General features: G+C 43.7%; 2 protein-coding genes across 3 annotated transcripts; both read right to left on the bottom strand.

Annotated features, from left to right (window-relative positions):
* Positions 1 to 72: 72 nt before the first annotated feature.
* RB195_023274 (uncharacterized protein) lies at positions 73 to 13,456 on the bottom strand (the record flags this gene model as incomplete). 2 transcript variants are annotated; one of them, XM_064210644.1, is made up of 13 exons in its annotated part: positions 73 to 79; positions 144 to 255; positions 1,741 to 1,824; positions 1,882 to 2,136; positions 2,191 to 2,248; positions 2,306 to 2,467; positions 5,312 to 5,434; positions 5,598 to 5,766; positions 5,916 to 6,070; positions 6,122 to 6,234; positions 6,292 to 6,391; positions 10,676 to 10,820; positions 13,401 to 13,456. In XM_064210644.1, the coding sequence occupies 13 exons, from the start codon at positions 13,454 to 13,456 to the stop codon at positions 73 to 75; spliced, it is 1,539 nt and encodes a 512-aa protein (XP_064066525.1). The 2 variants fall into 2 exon arrangements, with proteins under 2 accessions (XP_064066525.1, XP_064066526.1); XM_064210645.1 differs by lacking the exon at positions 13,401 to 13,456 and having other exon boundaries at positions 10,676 to 10,912.
* An 874-nt stretch (positions 13,457 to 14,330) lies between these two features.
* RB195_023273 (uncharacterized protein) lies at positions 14,331 to 14,885 on the bottom strand (the record flags this gene model as incomplete). The annotated part of the gene is made up of 1 exon (XM_064210643.1): positions 14,331 to 14,885. One exon carries the CDS (start codon positions 14,883 to 14,885, stop codon positions 14,331 to 14,333), a length of 555 nt encoding a protein of 184 aa, XP_064066524.1.
* Positions 14,886 to 17,907: the final 3,022 nt, after the last annotated feature.

Here is a 17,907-nt window from a genome sequence, read left to right as displayed (position 1 = left end):
CTTGCCGAACAAGTGTCCGAATTTCGCAACCCGTTCACGTCCTGAGCGGGATGAAATCATACATCTAAGCCTTTACGCACTGTAAAAATGAGTGGGTTCGCAAAAGAAAACGCTTATGTTACAGAGATTTAACACAAACTTACTTGCTACATGTGGTCCTGTTGACCTCCATGAGTTTCCGTCTCTCTGTTGTAATGTCTTCATCACAAAGGCCGTTTTCTTCAGCCATAGGACGCTGCATGAATCCAAACTCGACTAGAAATACGAAATCATAAACAAGATTATGCTAGTGTCGTGACTGGGATAAAATGGAAAATAAATTATCTGAATTGCAAATTTTCCGAGCGACTATACACTCGCTCTATTATAACTATAGAAGGGCCAGCACTGCGTGAGGTGAGACAATTAACGCTGGGCAGGTGACCCACTACTGACTTGTATGTGTAGGTAAGCTACCTTTTTTTTACACATACAGACCCTTTACAATTTCATAGTTTCTTAATTATACATTGATAATTATCCATCAATATATAGTCGGATCACAGCGACATGAAACATGGTGCAGTTGCTTAAGTGGTTGCGTTCGAAGCGCGCGGTGAAGATGGTGGCTTGGATCGACGTGGGACGATCGCGAAATGCAGCGTTGAATGGTGCTATCAAGGATCCTCTCGCGATCCTAACCGTTAAGCGATACCACGCCGCTTCGAGAGCAGCCGATCACGCAACTGCGCCGTGCTTCATGTCATTTTGCCGGGAACAAGAGGTAGTCGGATGAGGTGAGGTCCAAATAGGGTGGGTGAGACACTGCTTTCCAATCTAAGGCCTCAAGTTGGTGACGATTGACTGAAGCGCAATGTGACCGCAAGCTGTGGTGGAGGTGAATGACTACACGTTTCAGTCGTTTTTCTTAAATTCGGCGGTCGGTTCATGAAGCTGCCGATTCTAGATTTTGGCGCCTACCGTCTGGTTGTCAAGCAGCACCTCTCACCACAGCATGCCCGCGAGTACCAGAAGCAGCAGAGGAGAACTTTTCATTGGTGTCGATTCGGTTGTGGGTGCATTCCGCAGCAACTGAACGCCTCGGTGAGGTAGGCACGCCAGCTGTCGTTATCATAGAGGAGCCAGTTCTCGTCTCTCGTGACGATATCCTGTAGGAATTCCAACCAGCGCGGGCGAGGCAGCAATGAACTAACATGTTCACCCGGCATGAACGATTGACAGGTCTCGGCCAGTGCTTAGCGTACCCATCTCGACAGAACCGTGCGGTGGCCTAGAGCGTATAGGTGAAGCTCGATGGCCCGCATTGCAATGCTGAGCAGCCATCGTTCGCATTTTGACGGTTGGGAACCGCTCCAAGAGACTGCGCAAATAGTTGTCGATGTTGGCATGCGGATGTAAAGCGTGTGACAGGTCGGCAAAAGAGAAGTTCCCCTCGCCGAAGCGGCGGAACCAGTCGTTGATGGCGGAGTGGCTAGTGGTCCTCTTGCCAAATGTTTAATTGATGTTCGTACACTCACTCGTAGAAGATTATATTAGGTAGGTTTCTTCGGCTCAGGTAAAAGCTAGGTCGTTCAATGGTTCTAGCTATAAAACCATTGAACCACCTAGCTTTTACCCAAGCCGAAGAAAGGCGTGTCCTAGATTTCAAACGCCAATATTTTTCAGAGTGTAAAAAATAATTGGTCAAACTGGTATATATATGTATATATATATATATATATATATTAATGAAAAAATCACTTGAAGAGAGATGCAAGACCACATTCAGCTCACTGTTCAGTTTTGTCGCAGAAGGTAGCTTTGAATTAGGAGACCCAGAAGCTTCTGCAATACGCCACTCCTATAGAAATCTATGGGTTTAAATCGAAAACATTCTTTTACCTCCCTCCAAAAAGCTAGGCTCAGTGGCACCTTCAGCAGTGCCATCCGCAAAAACATCAACTTGCGAAGTGGTAGCTCTAGTTTTTGACAAGACAGAGTATGAAGGTGTGATGACACTTTGAGTGTTGCTTGAAGATGGCTGCTGCAAGCCAGAAGCGAGTGTTGGGGATTCATTACATGGTGTTCGGCCGGGGATAGGAGACGTTGGCGGCGGAGGCACGAATTCAGGCAACAACATCGTGACGTTCAACATACCTAAAGCATCAAAAGAACTCGAATCCGTCATCCAACTAGTTGATAAGTGTTTACCTTGACTGCGAGGTATGACAACTGTACTGTAAGTGTAGGTACTAGGTACATCGCCGACCTTAAGACACAAAATTCGTTGAATTAAACGGGAAAGTAATCAACGGCAACCACCTACAGTCTCATACTCATTGCCAATAACAGAATAATAATGCTCTCTAGCTGGCAAAGTAAGTTGTCCTTGCACTCGCAATCTTTCACGAACAAGCTCTGCACTCTCACGAATTGTGATATATCGATATGATGGTTCGCGACTTGATAACGATTCGGTGTCAACAGCCTGAAAATCAAGAAAATTCACTCAAACGCTCGAACGATCAGCAACAAATGTGTTCACATATGGTAAAAAGAAGAGAAATAATGAATATTAGCTCGAATCAAACTACAAGTTGCGTTTCGAAGGATCAGCATAGCAATCAATCAATCACCTACGTGTAGCATGGATGGAACCACCCTCTACCCCACAATCTACGAAATAACCCACCTGAAACCCGCACAACCCCAGATTAGTAGTGTGATTCCTTCAATCCCCGTTTGAACAGCTGAAAACTACATATAATTAAATGGTTTTAGAAGTGGTTTCAAGTTTATAACTCCGCAAACATTTGACTCAGCGGGAGGTCGAACCTGCGTGGTTCCACTGTTCTCATGTTCTCAACACCTCTCCATCACAGTAGACGGTGCTGCTCAAGTCTCCGATCCCCACATCATGATGGGGTGAATCGGCTGGTGATGGGAGTCCACCCCAGCCATTTCGTTGAGCAGTTCCATGCAGAGTGCATCTTTGCTGAATATCTTTCTTCTAGCTCCGGTAGTTCTTCAGCATACACCCCACTTAACAGAACTCATCGACGAGTTCGATCGGGTGTTCGCCCACCCTGACTCCCATTCTCCCATTGAGGGTTTTGATAAGACCCACATCTGCTTGCATTTGCCAGGCGGAGCCGTCCGTGGACTACAGCTGATTTCAATGCACGGTTAATAGCATGTTGTAACTTCGCACTGCTAGAAGCGAATACTGCTACATTGCCGGCGTATCCTAGAGCGGTCAAGGGGCACCGTGATGGTGCTAAAAATGTCGATCGGACACTGACTTTAATTCACATGATGTCATCGATAGCGATGTTGAACAGGAAGGGTCCTTCTACTGTCTTTTCTTAGTCCATTTGATACTTCAAACAGTGTCGTACATCTGATCGGTGTTCGAGCTACCGCAGTTGTTCGCTGATTCATATCATCAAGTAGAAGAACGAATTTTCTTAGTACTCCATCGTGGCGAAGCGCGGGTAGACTATCGCAAAAAGGAACAGAAAACACGCCAGATTTCGCTCACTCTCCTGACGATGAACACTTCGTCAATCGTGGTTTTGCCAGGGCGAAAGCCATATTGCTCGTCGCGCGCTGTTTTCAAAATATGTGCAGGATAATCCGTTCCAAAGTCTTGTACATAACACGCAGTAGCAAGATTCCTCGATATTTCCTAAGGTTCGTGACGAATAACTTCTTGTCGAGAAAACATATGATAGCGCGTCTGCACGAGTCAAGTATCCTTTCATCGATCCGTGTTGAACGGATGATAATCTTCGTCATCTCACTAGTCCCAGACGGAGGAAGATATTTCAGCATTTCGGCGCTAATTCCATCGGCACCATCAGATTGTCCAGATTGCTTTTCCCTCGACTCGGCCGGTGGTTTCTCGTTAACCGCATATGTCGATCTACGAATCTGCTCGAGTTTGGGAGCTGGTGGCGTTTGCCGGTTCAGCAAGGTGTTGAAGCGATCCCTCCAAATTGACAGGATTGCTTCATCGACAGCGACTCCATTGGCAGTGTTGAAGGATGGAATACATCTTTTCATCTTGCCGCTACAGCGTTTCACCATAGGCATTCTACGGGTTCTTGTCCTCCCACGCATTTTCAAACCCATTCGCTCATAACGTCCATTCGTAATCGTGGTTTTGTTGCAGTTGATGACGCAAATTCCTTCTCAGACGCTATCCCTGGTTGCTGCGAGCGGCACATACAGAATTGTATGTGGATCTTATCTCTGCATATGCAAAGACAAGGACTTCTTCCGCATTTGAACCGGAGGTGTTTTCCTTGCAGCCCTGGATGCACTTTGTGAAGGAATCCGCATAGGAAAGCTTCTTCATAGTCCGCACTCCAACATAAAGATATAGTCGTAGGCGGAATTTCTTTTTGCACTCTTCGTCCTTCAAATCTGCCGTGCCAATCTTCGCTCGAGGAGGAACTCCTCGGCTTCCTCTGTGTACCCGTATTCTGAGGCAGAGAAAAGGAACTCCTTCCATCATCCTCTTGCGCTACTCTTTAGGCGTCAAAAGGGTTGACCTTTGCCACGTGATAGCGTCGATGATAAACGTGGAAGCGATGATGAGTTCCGTCAAATTACATAAGTTCTCTGTGTACTGTTATCCGGCGTGCGCTCCGTTGGATAATACCATTTTCCTAGCACATAAGATTGCTATTCAAGTCCTATCTTCGCATTTGCGTCGATTTCGACAATGACAACTTGCTAGCTGAGTACTTCAGATATCAACACACTGAGTTCATCATAGAGAGCGGGCTTGTTTTTGTCCTCAACGGTTTCCGTAGTTGCATTGGCACTTTCTATCCAGAGCTTACATCTTCTGCGATCTCGCAGTCATACAAATGCGCGTCTAAGCAACGTTGATCCAAATTCCTTTACCGGGTTGCTATAGTCGTTCTTCACAGCAATCGTGCATCCTCCAACCTTCCTTTCATCAGCATCACCGCAGTAAATAGTGTAGTCTCCGATACTGATGGCAGGCTGGTCTCTAATGTGTGTTCTCTGTAGCGCAGCAAAGGGCACACAGAGAAGTCTAGGCAAGCAGCTTGCTGGATTTCGGTCGACAATGTACGGCAGTTCAGCTTGACGAAACAGATAGTTGCTGCCAAAAATTCCATTTTACCTTCAAGCAGTTGATCTTCCAGGTTATGGGCTTTGGCGATATGCTGGACGAGCGCACCTTTTTGCAATGTATGGGAAGCTTGCGCCACATACTGTGCAAGTTATAAAGTTCGTACAAAGAAGGTATTTAAAAAAAACATTTGTTCTGTATCGCACAAGCCTCAAACTGGCGTACCATTGAATTTGGTCGTGAAATCTCAGCAACGATGCCGTCTCCAATTTCTTTGTCTGCTGCAGGATTGGGAACCTCCAAAGGGGAGAAAGTGTCGTCGACGGTTATCAAAGATGGTCGTCGAATCTTAAATTATTCGCAAGGTAAAGATTTTTAACTGTACTTTTACCCATACAGAGGACACGGAAATCATGTCAATGTCAATGAAGAAAATGTCTCGTTTTAAAAATCATAGAATATAGAATACAAACTTAAAAAATTATACCGAGGTAAAATAGGTAGATTTTACCTTAGAATAGATTTGATCAACCTCAAACTCAGCACATTTAACAGTCTCCTTTCGCCAAGAGGTACCAATTCCTTGCTTGACCTTTGCATATCCTGCATCACAAGCACTGCTAGTACAAGCATCCCGGTCAACTGCAGTAGTAGAACTTCTTGGTTCAGGAGTGATTGAGCTAAAACTGAATAAAAATTCTACTCTCGTAAAAATCGAGTATAAGAGAACCATTCTGAAAGTACGAGGACATTGACATGCAAGCGAAAACAAATTCTAGTTCTGTCTGAGGGCATAGTTCTGTCTGGGTTCAATTTGAGGGCATAGTACCTGTATGGGTCTTCGCTTCCGCAAATAATATAGACCTGTGATGAACTTTGATAGTCAACACCACCATAATTATGTGTGGATGGAGATGTTTCTTTTGCAGAAAACACTGGATAGTCATACTTCCTCTCTGGATGGCTCGAGACCACATCACCTAACTGTAGCAAGTTCAGCAAGTTTTATACAGGATATGACTGAAAGATACTCACTTTTGAATAAAGAGGGTAAATTAAGGAGTCATTTTCGAGATCTATAGATTCGTATGTGGGATTCCCATCCTCATCAAAAAAAGCAGTGTTCGCTCTGCGAGTTTTGCATATGGCTGAAAAGTGGGAGGTGAGACAAAAATAAATAAGAGAAGGAAAAACTTTTTGCACACCAGAATATACTTCCAAAGGTAACTTTGGCAATGCACGACCAGTTTGCAAAGAGGCTGATCCTCCCACTATTGCGCCATCTGATGTTGCGACACGACTGCACTGTAATGAGTAAAGCAATAAATGTATTAAATGCAATTTTAATGCATATCTAATCAGTCAACAATAAGTCAACAAAACATTAAGGAACGAAACAAGTTGTACGAAAAACTCCGAAGAGGTGAGATTCGTTACGTATAGTATCTAGAGGCTTCGATTCACTTTGCCTTTTTGCCACACAACGAAAGAAAGATGATGAAAGTACGATCCACTGAGCAATCTTCTGCAAGTAATCGCTTTGGAGATCTAAGTGATGCCAACTTTTTGGCAAGTTGGACTAATTCGATACCAATGAATGCTTCCTCTCTTTTCCTCACACATTTCTTTCCGATTTTGTGTTGTTGTGAGTGTAGCACATAGTAGCTCTTACGTATGTAATATGTAACAACTGAAAGCAAGAGAATATACGCCTGCATCCGTCTTCCGTCATCCGTCTACGTATCTGGTGAACCTCCATTTACGAAACTTGAGTCAACTTCGTTGAATTCCGTTTCTTCCTTATTCACTTCTAACAGCAGTCTCGTAAGCGCCACGCTGGAGGCGAAATAAGCGGGTGCCAGACTGAAAGAGCGCAAGAGGAGCGACAAAGTTGCTGTGGTGATACTGTCATGAACAGCACACAATACGATGCTCATTAACCTTCTGGATACGCGGCGGCATGTCAAACGGTTACTTCTTGACCGCATCCTCCACCCCCAATATTTATATCTGGGTCGGTAAATGAAAATGATGAACGAACTGATCCCCTAGCTGGGCAGGAAGAAACGAACGGCTTGGGAAGCGTAGGAAAAAGAGCAATAGCAATGGTGCCTTTATTTCGGCGACCATTACCCAAACTTATTCCACCTCGCCGTCGTTGACATTATCCTACAAGCTCATATCTCCCCGACATTCATCTGCTAACATCGAAAAATTGTGCTTCCGCAGATGCACGAGCTTGGTGAAGGCATTTGACGTGTCTCATCGCACTATCGACAACTGGAAACGCAAAGTTGGATCTCAGAAAATTGTCAAGAACTTCGCGATGTAGAACTTTTTGCATAATCCAAAATATAGATAACAGTAGAGGTATGTATCCTTTACTTGAACGCACTAACGCAGATATGGTTGTGAAAAAAAAAACAAACGCTTTTACGCAAACAGTCACTAACGAGTAATTAAAAATCTTGCAAATTTCAATCAAAATAATTGTGACTAATACACGATATACTTGTAAACCATCTTTATGATATGCTTTCTAATGTTGGACAAACACAGATGCTTAGACAGGAGGCACGCACTGTTCCCTCATGGAATTTATACATGCATTAACATACGCCTTACTCAAAGGCGTAAAAGTCCAACTTTTTTGAATCTTCGCATAATGACCACAACGTGCCGCTCAACACCCAATGCGAAACAAAAGTCAAGATTGTTAACACTTTGCCGTGATGTTAGCGGACAACGGCCATGCGGCTAATTAGGCTCCGACGAGGGCGACGACCTCGAAATGTTAGCCGTAACAGAAATTGTTTGAAATCTTGGCTTTTGCTTCACATTGATAATTGATTATATGTGTTCTTTTATAAAAGCTTCTGAAAGAAAGTGCATGAGATTGTAGAATTGTAAATGACCAAATACACTTGTAATTTACACTGCCGACTTTACCAAATTTACTGATAATAACTACTATTACAATTAGCCGAGCAGACGACCCTCTCCTGCACTAATATGCAACGAGTTTTTGTGGGACAAGAGATGATAAAATTTCAGTTTCTTGAGGACGTCTTTGGTTCTGGACTAAGACGACACGAGCAAGGAGACTGTCTCAGACGTTGCTGTCACAACGCGGGAACTGTATCCACAGACGCTGACATACACTGCCCTCTTGGAGCTGCTGAGCGCATTGAGATCAACGTGATTCTTTGCCAGAGATCAACTAGAAAGGGAACGATCTATAACAGATGATTGACGCCATGCTCGTTTTTCGCGAAGGAAAGGTTCCGTCACGAAAGGTTGGGTATTGGATTTGTTGTGCACTGTTCGCGAGATCTTGTCACCTCGTCTGGCCATTCTTAGCAATCGCCCTCTGCGCCAAAAATCCGGCAGCATCATCAACTCCTACTCATCAACATCAGCAAATCATGGAACCGAATTGAACGCCTTTCATAAAGAGTTCAAGCGCGTGATCCGAGAATGGCTTCAAATTCGTTGTCGGAGACTCAGACCTTTCACGTTGAGTTTCTTTTTTTTAAATTAAATCAATTCAGAATGTGTTCGGCATACTTGAAATATGATTTGCAATAAACATCCTTTTTTTAGAAGGAAAAGAAAAAAGAAAAAATCGTAATTCAACTCGTGATGCATTGCGGTCAAAATCAGGACATCTGATGTCAACAGGATCGCCAGTATCTTACTCTCAAAGAATTGCTCGAATTTCTTCGCATGAAAGTTGCGATCGGCAATTTATAATTTATTTTTTTAAAATTAACACTAACTCTCAACATACTATAATATTTTGAGCATGATCACCTTACTTACTTACTTTACTTGAGGGACACAAGTGTTCGCGCAAAAATAACTACTGATACACAGCGGTGAACAACTAAAAGTTGTGTGAAACCTTAGTTTACCTATGGCTTAGAGTCGTATTTTTCTCTGGAAACATTTTCTTCCCGGCTACTGTTGTCATGGTTTGTTGGTCGAAGAAAAAAGTACAAAAATGCAGGCAGCAAAACAAAGCAATTCCGCAGTCAGACATGTTGCCTATGGGCACTTGTTGTGCAAGTGCATCACATTGTCAAGTTATATGAGTGGAACGGTTCGAATCTGTTCCTTTAAAACTTCATATTTTTGCAACAACCTCAGAGAGATGTCAACTGGTTTATAAGCTGTAACTCGAGATTGTAATCATCCAGGACTTGGGGCACTATATTTAAATAACTAGGATATAACAATAACATGGTATGTTTCTTTATTTTCGTCTTGTTTTTGTTTTTGTTATAGGATGTTATTTATCTCGTAAAATAATGCTATATAATAACGCGCTTAATCCGTGTGTGTGTGTGTGTGTGTGTGTGTGTGTGTGTGTGTGCGTGCGTGCGTGCGTGCGTGCGTGTGTGTGTGTGTGTGTGTGTGTGTGTGTGTGTGTGTGTGTGTGTGTGGGTGTGTGTGTGTGTGACGAAATTCGAAAAAGGGGGTGCGACGGGTCCACCGGCGTCGGAATGGTGCGCAATAACTTCGTGTGCATGACGCAAAGAATAGATAGTTGCAGCCGTTTGATAGCAGTGGTCACTGGATGCTTCGCTTTTCATCTTTATGACTCCTCCGCGTGCCTATTTCCTTCTTCGTTCGTCTCACATTTGTAGCATGCCGTTCTCAGAAAGTGGAAACACGCATGCAAACGGCTGCTTAAATAGTAGCAAGATGTTTATGTGATCTTACGTGGAACGTTATCTTTATCAGTAGGATGACCTCTTTCACGTCATTTTATGCCAAAACATTCGTTGATATCTGTCTGCGGAAATTAGTAGGAAAACCCATATTGCGAGTGATACTTTTAAATTTTGTCTATAATGTATTGGTAAGGAGTGTTTGAAGCTGAAGTTCGAATGTTCTCCAAATGTAGAACCGACGAGTTTAGAAAGAAAACTGTGAAATCTTTCGCTTTTAGTTATAATATAAAAAAGGAAGAAAGATTGTTTGAGATACACAAGTCCAATTTCAAAGAAAACAGCACTAATATTAATTTTCGTTGATCAGTGAAGGTGAGCGAAGCAAACAGCACAGAAAGTCCGAAGTCCGGCTTTAGCCGGACGTTCAGACTGGTACATAAATAAACGGAGCACGTCCTTCCGCGAACGATAAGTTGGATCACTTGAAAGGATAAAAACTTGGCTTGATACACCAACTAGCCTTCGCATTTCATTGCATAGGCTAGACAGGAGTTCGTAAACCACAAATGATTCTGAACGAGGACTGATTAACACTAAACACTACATGACACTACATGCGTATTCTTTACATAAACAGTAGCACTGTTATCATTATTATGGATCACAGTGAAGAATCTCTATCACCGAGACTCCATGAAAATCCAAAACATTTGGCTACTTCAAGAATAGTTAGTTGACTGTGACTGGATCTGCTAAAACTATGTTTAACTACAAAGGGCGCTAGACAGACGAGAGCATGTTATACGCAATACGCAAGCAATGCACACCTAAGAACCAAATTTTGCCGTAGTACGAGTAATTCTCGTGAACAGTTTTGAGACGGGAAAAAGTGCAAGTAGTGAATAACATAAACCTCGGAAGCTAATTGTGTACGGCGTTGTCCAAGTTTCTCAACTCGAATGGTAGGGCAAAATTGCACACACTGTGAGACCGTCATGTTCACAAAAGTGGCTGCAGAAGCTGACGGATCGGTGACCTCATGTACAGGATTATGTTCCCTAAACGAATTCTTCAAGTAGACAACAACATGGATATCAAAAAAGATGTCCTGTGGAGCAATAGGACATACACAGTGAAGCATGGTCGACATCCTCAAATTATTCGGGCCACTGCATTGACGCTACATTTACATATTTACATTTTTCTGAGTATAAGTGTTTTTTTAACTAACATAGTTATTCTTCAACTGTCTCATAAAACATGAATGCAGCTGCTGTCTATTTCTTGCTACGCATTCGTGAAAGCAATTTCGGGAGTCCATACTTGGGAGGTTAACAAAACAAACCTTCGCTCCGATGGGAAACCGTACTAAGGAATTGAGCGGTTCGAGAGCTTGGGAACAAATTTCTGCACAATGTGGGATCCAGAAGTTTACATTGTTATGAATCCTGTATAGCATTCGTCTTCAAAACAATGGTGTCTTATCAACAATGTCCAGTAATAATAAACGTGAACAGCATGATCCCAAGATGGGACCTAGATGAGCTTTCGAAACGTCAAACCGAATTCCGAGAGAGTCCTACATGAGTTTACAAACCCTGTCTACGCAGTTTGGACAAAACTCAATGCACCCACGCGCCAGACCTCAGTGAATACTCATCTCAAGTAGAATCTTATAAGATATCAATAAGTACATGAAGAAACCGGCTGTCAGTTAGCAGAAGGGCAAGAGAGCTACGCAAGGTTAAAACCCTTGATAGCAACTCGTACCTCCAAAAGAACAATGTGGGATAGGTCTTCATCAGTAGATTTGTTTGTCTCTTCTCTTTACAAGTCGTAGCATTGGGCAGACGAAACTCTTTGATTGTGAAAAGAAAAATTTCCTGGGAAAGACGAACGTAGTAGGCACTAGCCGTGTCACACGAAACCCGTTTTCGTTTCCCTTTCCCTAACGAAGTCTCCCAACTATATATCCGTCATTTTTGCTTCTTTCTAAATTGGGTTGACCCTTTTGGGACATATACGCTCAGGCGGATATCCACAAAGTCCTGTAGAGAAAATGGCTTTGTAAACTACACACGAATCTGTCCCACTCAGCAATTCCGATCTTTGCACGCTTTATGTCACATCTAGATTAGCTCCGCACGTTCAGTACAATTCAGCAGGTGTTATGTAGCTGGAACTGTACTGTTTTGCGGATTTTTGTACTTTTTTAATGTAGTTTTTTCTTGGATGAACAAACTGTGGCAACAGCACCCGAAATGAAATTTGCACAAAAAACCACTTTAGGTCTTAGGTAAGTTGAGATTCCACACAAATTTTAGTTGTGCACCATTGTGAATCAGCAGTTATTTTTTTTATAAACACTTGTGTCATTTTAGTCACTAAAGCGATCATGCTTAAAATGTTATCGCATGTTGAGTGTTTGCGTTAGATTTTTTTAAAAGAAAAGATGAACGGCCGGTCGCAACTTTCGTGCGAAGGAATTCGTGTAATTCTCGGAGAGTAAGATACTGACGATCCTGTTGACTTCAGGTGTCCTGATTTTGATCGCAGTACATAAAGGTAAAGGATAAATCCGCTAATTTTCCGCTTGGGATGCGCCACCACGTTCACTTCAACTCAGAATCGTTTGAGGTTTATGAACATGATAATCGGCCTATACAATGACTTGCGGGTGCTAGCCGATGTGTCAAGTCAGTGTTTTCATCCTCCCAGACAAGTCTGACACCAATTCGTCGACCTCGGAGGGACGAAAGGCTTAGTGAGCGCTGAGGCGGATTCGAACTTCCGACCGGTCGTGTGGACAGCGGAACCTCTAACCAACTGCGCTACACCACCCTCCGCAATACATAAACTACGCAAATTCATTCACGAGCTGTACTACGATCTTTTTTTAAACTGATGTTTATTGCAAATCAAATTTCAAGTATGGCGAACATATTCCATGTGCTGAATTGCTTTAAAGGCAGCATACCACGAATACGACGTAATGAGGGAATCAGAAGAGCTAGAGATGGTTTTTTTTGTGGATTGCAGGATCCGGGATGGTTTCGCTGATTTTTCCCTAGTCATCGTTAAAAACGGCGCGGGAACGCCGTTTGTTCCTACGAGGTACGTAGGAACGTGCCACTTTGTACGTGTTCGGGTTACATCAGCTGTCTGTGCAATTCAACTGAGGAGACAGTCACTAGATTTTGACCGCTTGCAGGCAGCGCGTGCACAACGGTGGCACATTGCAACCGAAATCGTCGTGAAAAACGGTGTCTTCCACGTCGTTTTTTTTTATAATGATTAAGAAGAGATGGGCAGAACCACCCCGGATCAGCAATCTACAACCCCATCTCTACCTTTTCTCGCAGATTTCCTCACCACGTCAGATTTGTGGTATGCTAATTGTAACTTAAAAAGAAACTCAACGTGAAAGGTCTAAGTTTCCGACAACGAATTTGAAGCCATTCCCGTTGTGGATCACCCGCTTCAACTCTATAGAATGCGCTCTATTCGGTTTCATGAATTGTTGATGTTGACGAGTAACAATTGATGATGCTGACGGATTTTTGGCGCAGAGGGCGATTGCTAAGAATGGCCAGACCAGGTGACAAGATCTCGCGAATAGTGCACAACAAAGCCAATACCCGACCTTTCGTGACGGAACCTTTCCTTCGCGAAAAACGAGCGTGGCGTCAATCATCTGTCATAGATCGTTCCCTTTCCAGTTGATCTCTAGCAAAGAATCACGTTGATCTCGATGCGCTCTGCAACTCCAAGAAGGCCGTGTATGTCGGCGTCGGTGTATAGAGTTCCCGCGTTGTAACAGCAAAGTCTGCGATAGTCTCCATGACGAGTCGTGCTCGTGTCGCCTTAGACCCGAACCAAAGACGTTCTCAGCAACCTGAAGTTTCATCGGCTGTAACCGGTCGCCATACCGTCCGACACCAGTTCGGCAGACGGTGGAATGTTAGCGGCGATATTTTTTAGGTGTAGACGGAGATCTCGCAGTCATAATCGACGCGATCATATGTATAGAACGCGTAGGCGTTTCCAATTCTTCAAGAATTAAAGTCTAACATGTTGGCACATTTCAGAGGTATTGATAATCACCAACAACTTCATCCTTTTATAGATATTTTTGCAGCAAAGCGTGAAAGCGAACAATGACTAAAGGAGGTGGTGTGAGCCCATGAGCATGAAGAAGAAAAGCAGAGAAGTAGGTACGTTGAAAAGCTCACACCCTATCCTTGCACCTAGTTATGGAATCTTCATTTCGAAAATGACTGGATATCCTTTGTTTCTGACCTCCTGTCGGCAAACACGTGGGTTTTGATGCCCGATGCAAGTTCAAAAAGAGCGCGCAAGTTTGCAAGAGAGGAGACTCGCGTTGTAGTTTCAATATTTGAACGTCTTCATCAAACCCTAGCTCAACTCATTGCTTCCTATCAGTCGTCCGATGCTTTGGAAGGCTTGTGTGCTATGTAGTAGTTTTCTTCAGGAGAAACCAAGATTCTCATTTATCTTTATTAGGGTTAAGGTTTCGGCGTCGTTGCCTTCTTCAGAGCCTGGAAAAATCAAGACACGTGCAACCCATCGCTCAGTTGCTCTGTGGTAGCCATACGCTCTGCCCAACCTTCTCGATCTTCTGCGAGAGCTTGCACAGAATCAATCCATTCGTCGCTATTCCACATTCTGCGAAACCTTACGTCTCGCCTGAACTGCCTATCCACGCCGAGTGTCCTCAGGTCCTCTTTCACCACGTCCGTTTTCGGCCAGGTGGCTTCTTCCAGCTCCTCAGAACTCGTTGAACAAGGCGATCTGCCGATCTCCTTAATATATGACCAAAGAAGAGGAGACGATTTACGCGTTACGTGTTTACGTTGACGTTTTCCACGTGCCATCCGCCGGTACACCATGTCCACTTCCACACAAAGTTCTACGTTGTAGCATACCCTAGGCCAAAAGTAGCCAAGTAGCAGTCTAAGCAGCTTTCGTTCCGTGCAGTCAAGCCTCTCCATAACTGTTGGTGGTGCTGCCCAAGTCTCCGATCCGTACATCATTATGGGGCGAATGCGGATAGGTAGACTCGCAGCTTGACTTCGTTGGTGATGAGGGTCGACCACAAGCATTTCGTTAAAGATTTAAATGCAGAAGTGGCCTTAGCGCATCTTTGCTGAACATCTCTCTCGTAGCTGCCGTTGTTCTTCAGCGTACAGCCCAGGTAACAGAACTCATCGACGAGTTCTATCGGTTGTCCGTCCACCCTGATTCCCGTTCGAGGTCTCGAAGAGATCCACATCTACTTGCATTTATCAGGACGTAGACGTAGTCCGTAAGCTGCAGCCAGCTTCGATACAAGGTTGACAACATGTTGAAGTTTCGTACCGCTTTCCGCGAATATCACAACATCGTCGGCGTACTCGAGATCAATCAAGGGGCACCCTGATGGTGCCCCTTGATTGATCTCGAGTACGGCGACGCCATAAACCATAATGATAGTATACTAGTGGTTGTTAGACTTCTTGGTGTGCCACTAATAAGAAATAACGATACCAACTGTATCTGACCTCGTAGGTTAAAACCTGCAAAGGTTTTGAAACGGTGTCAGTTCGTTGGTAATGGTGATGCACTATTCTTTTCGAATCATGACACAGCTTTTGGCTGCTATATAAAACGCCTCTAATGTTTTTCGTGCCAGAACGTTCGTGTCAAAATCGTTAGTGTTATTTTGAAAGGGTTGTTATCGTGATATTGTCTGCGATGGGTGCCTAAAGGGGTTGATGGTTTTGATTTCACGAGTCCACCGAGTCCTAAGTGATCATTGATTCGGTTATACAGTGTTCTTCCTGTTTCGCAAATGCATTCACCACCACATAATGGACATTTGATCATGTAGATGATTTCTGATACTACGCAATCACCCTGTTTTCCATTTGCGCAGATGACACAATTCGGTGTCATACAAAGCCTGTTATACGCACGATTGCGAACTAGTCATTTCTTCACTTTCGCAGGTGGTATGTCCACCACTCTGACTGACTCTTGTAGACCAGCCTTACGTAAGCTTGCTCGTACCTCTCTGCTCATTTTATCTGAAGCAAAAGAGAGGACAAAGGGCATCTTTGATGTCAGTTCTTTGGTGTGGCACCGGCGCTCTGATACATGGTACCATCTAGAATGGGAAACCTTTTGTGGGTAACCATGAGAAACTTGGGGCCTGTGTGCTATGTTATATGCTGCTTTTCCAAAGATATAGTGCAATTTTGAGATATCATCCTATTTACTTGCCTACTCCTCACCATTCGACGTTTTTTTTTTTTTTTTTTGGGGGGGGGAGGCAAAATGCTTAATGTAAGTGATGCCTTCTAACGATTTCTGCCTGGTCCAACTGCCTCTAATTGATCAGTAGCCCGCCGATGAGCTTACTATCGCTCGTAACTGCATACTCTTTGATGCAGAAGATTTTCCTCCGCCTCCTTCGCCCAGTAACGCTCTAAAATCGTATTTGCCCCATCTCCGTTCAGTAAAAGTTTTACGCCAGCAACCTCATTTCTTTTTTGTTAAACATTACAACCCCTTGCTGTTGTGTTTGGTTGTTAAAGTAGCGTTAAAAGCGTTCGTAAGTGAACATCTAAATCCGTCCATAAAATAACTCCTTTAAGTAAATAGCACTAGAAGAAGACTTCCCAGGAAGATTGCACAGGAATTGAGTAATTTTAAAAAACGGTTTCAAATGCTAGTAAGTTAGGAATGCTTGGAATAATTGGAGAAACAAACAGAACAGTAGGTGGGAGGCGTGCTTATAGTAGTACACAGTGGAAAAGTTCCCCGATGTCAACTTTCACTTGAAATGGATTGGGTGAAGCGTTGCTTCAGAGCATTTATCCTGAACGTTAAAAAAAGCGGACGAAGGAAAATTTGGATTTGCCGCGCCTGGAGTTGGCGACTGCAAGTTCTTTGGTCGGCTATCTGCCGATCGATAACAGACGATGACTATGGAAGCGCTTGTGTGCATTTCCGTTTAAAGTGACGAAAATTGCAGAAAGAAAACCTGCAACTTCAGATTTATTGAAAATAGTGCAGGCAAAAATCTTCTCAACTCTTGTATTGCTCTACGTTACTTTTCCATTCTCCTTTTGCGCTTTTGCAATGTTCTACAATTTCTTGACAACTTTCATCGTTCTAGATATAGGTAAAGTGAAAAAGCAGTTATAACGTGCGAGAACTAATTATCAAAGCTGTTTTTTTCGGACGAACACTGCCGAAAAAACAACTAATCGCCCCTGTCCAGGTTTTCACGATATCCCCTTCTGCCGTTTTCTGCTCTGCAGAAAACATGCATCGAAGATCGTTAAAGATCGGCCCATCATCAGTGTTGTAGACTACACCATTTACTGAGGTGATGTTAGTGAAAAGAAGGTAGAAGGCCGCGCGACAGCTGTGATGAAGGACTACAAGAACGTGGTGGAGGAATTTGACTCGACGTCTTCAAGATACACCTTTGTAACACTGCTTGATGGCAGAGTACGTTTTACTCCAGATTATAGTGCCCACGACCTACGAAGACCGCTGAAGATAACAAGGACGCTTTCTACGATAAAGTCAACGCGTTTATGCACACGATACTCAGCCAGCAGGTGGTCATTGTGGGAACCGACGCGAACGCGAAGATGGAACTTGAACAACAAACGATTTTCTAGGTAACCCTCTGGAACCCTCTGAAATCTACCCTCTGAAACACACGTCGGCTAACGGCTACCGTCTGGTTGACTCGTCATCGCTTGTACATTCGAAAGGAATTACACTCTTTATCAGCCTACGTGGTAAGGATCAACTTTCTTGATGTCTGAGGAACAGCGCAAGCGAAAGATGAGAACTTTCAAACTTCAGCTCAACTATGTTCTGACGAAAAAAGTTCCTCGGTCAGATATCCAAAAATCTAGAGCTGTTTGAGACGCCGCGTTCGACTCTGACCACCACCCAGTTCATCTCAGCTCCAAGATACGGTTCCAGAGGAGAAACCGAGGAGTTCCTCTTCAACAGAAAATCGACGTGACAGGTCTGAAAGACGATGAATGCAGAATTTCCGCCCACGTGTGTCTGTTCATGTCGGAGCACGGACCAGGAAAAAGCTTTACGATGTGGATTCTT

Source organism: Necator americanus, chromosome X (genome assembly GCF_031761385.1).
Source record: "Necator americanus strain Aroian chromosome X, whole genome shotgun sequence".
In the NCBI taxonomy this organism is placed as follows: Eukaryota; Metazoa; Nematoda; class Chromadorea; order Rhabditida; family Ancylostomatidae; genus Necator; species Necator americanus.
The sequence above is the reverse complement of the archived record's forward strand: the minus strand, read 5'-3'. Positions and strand labels throughout refer to the sequence as shown.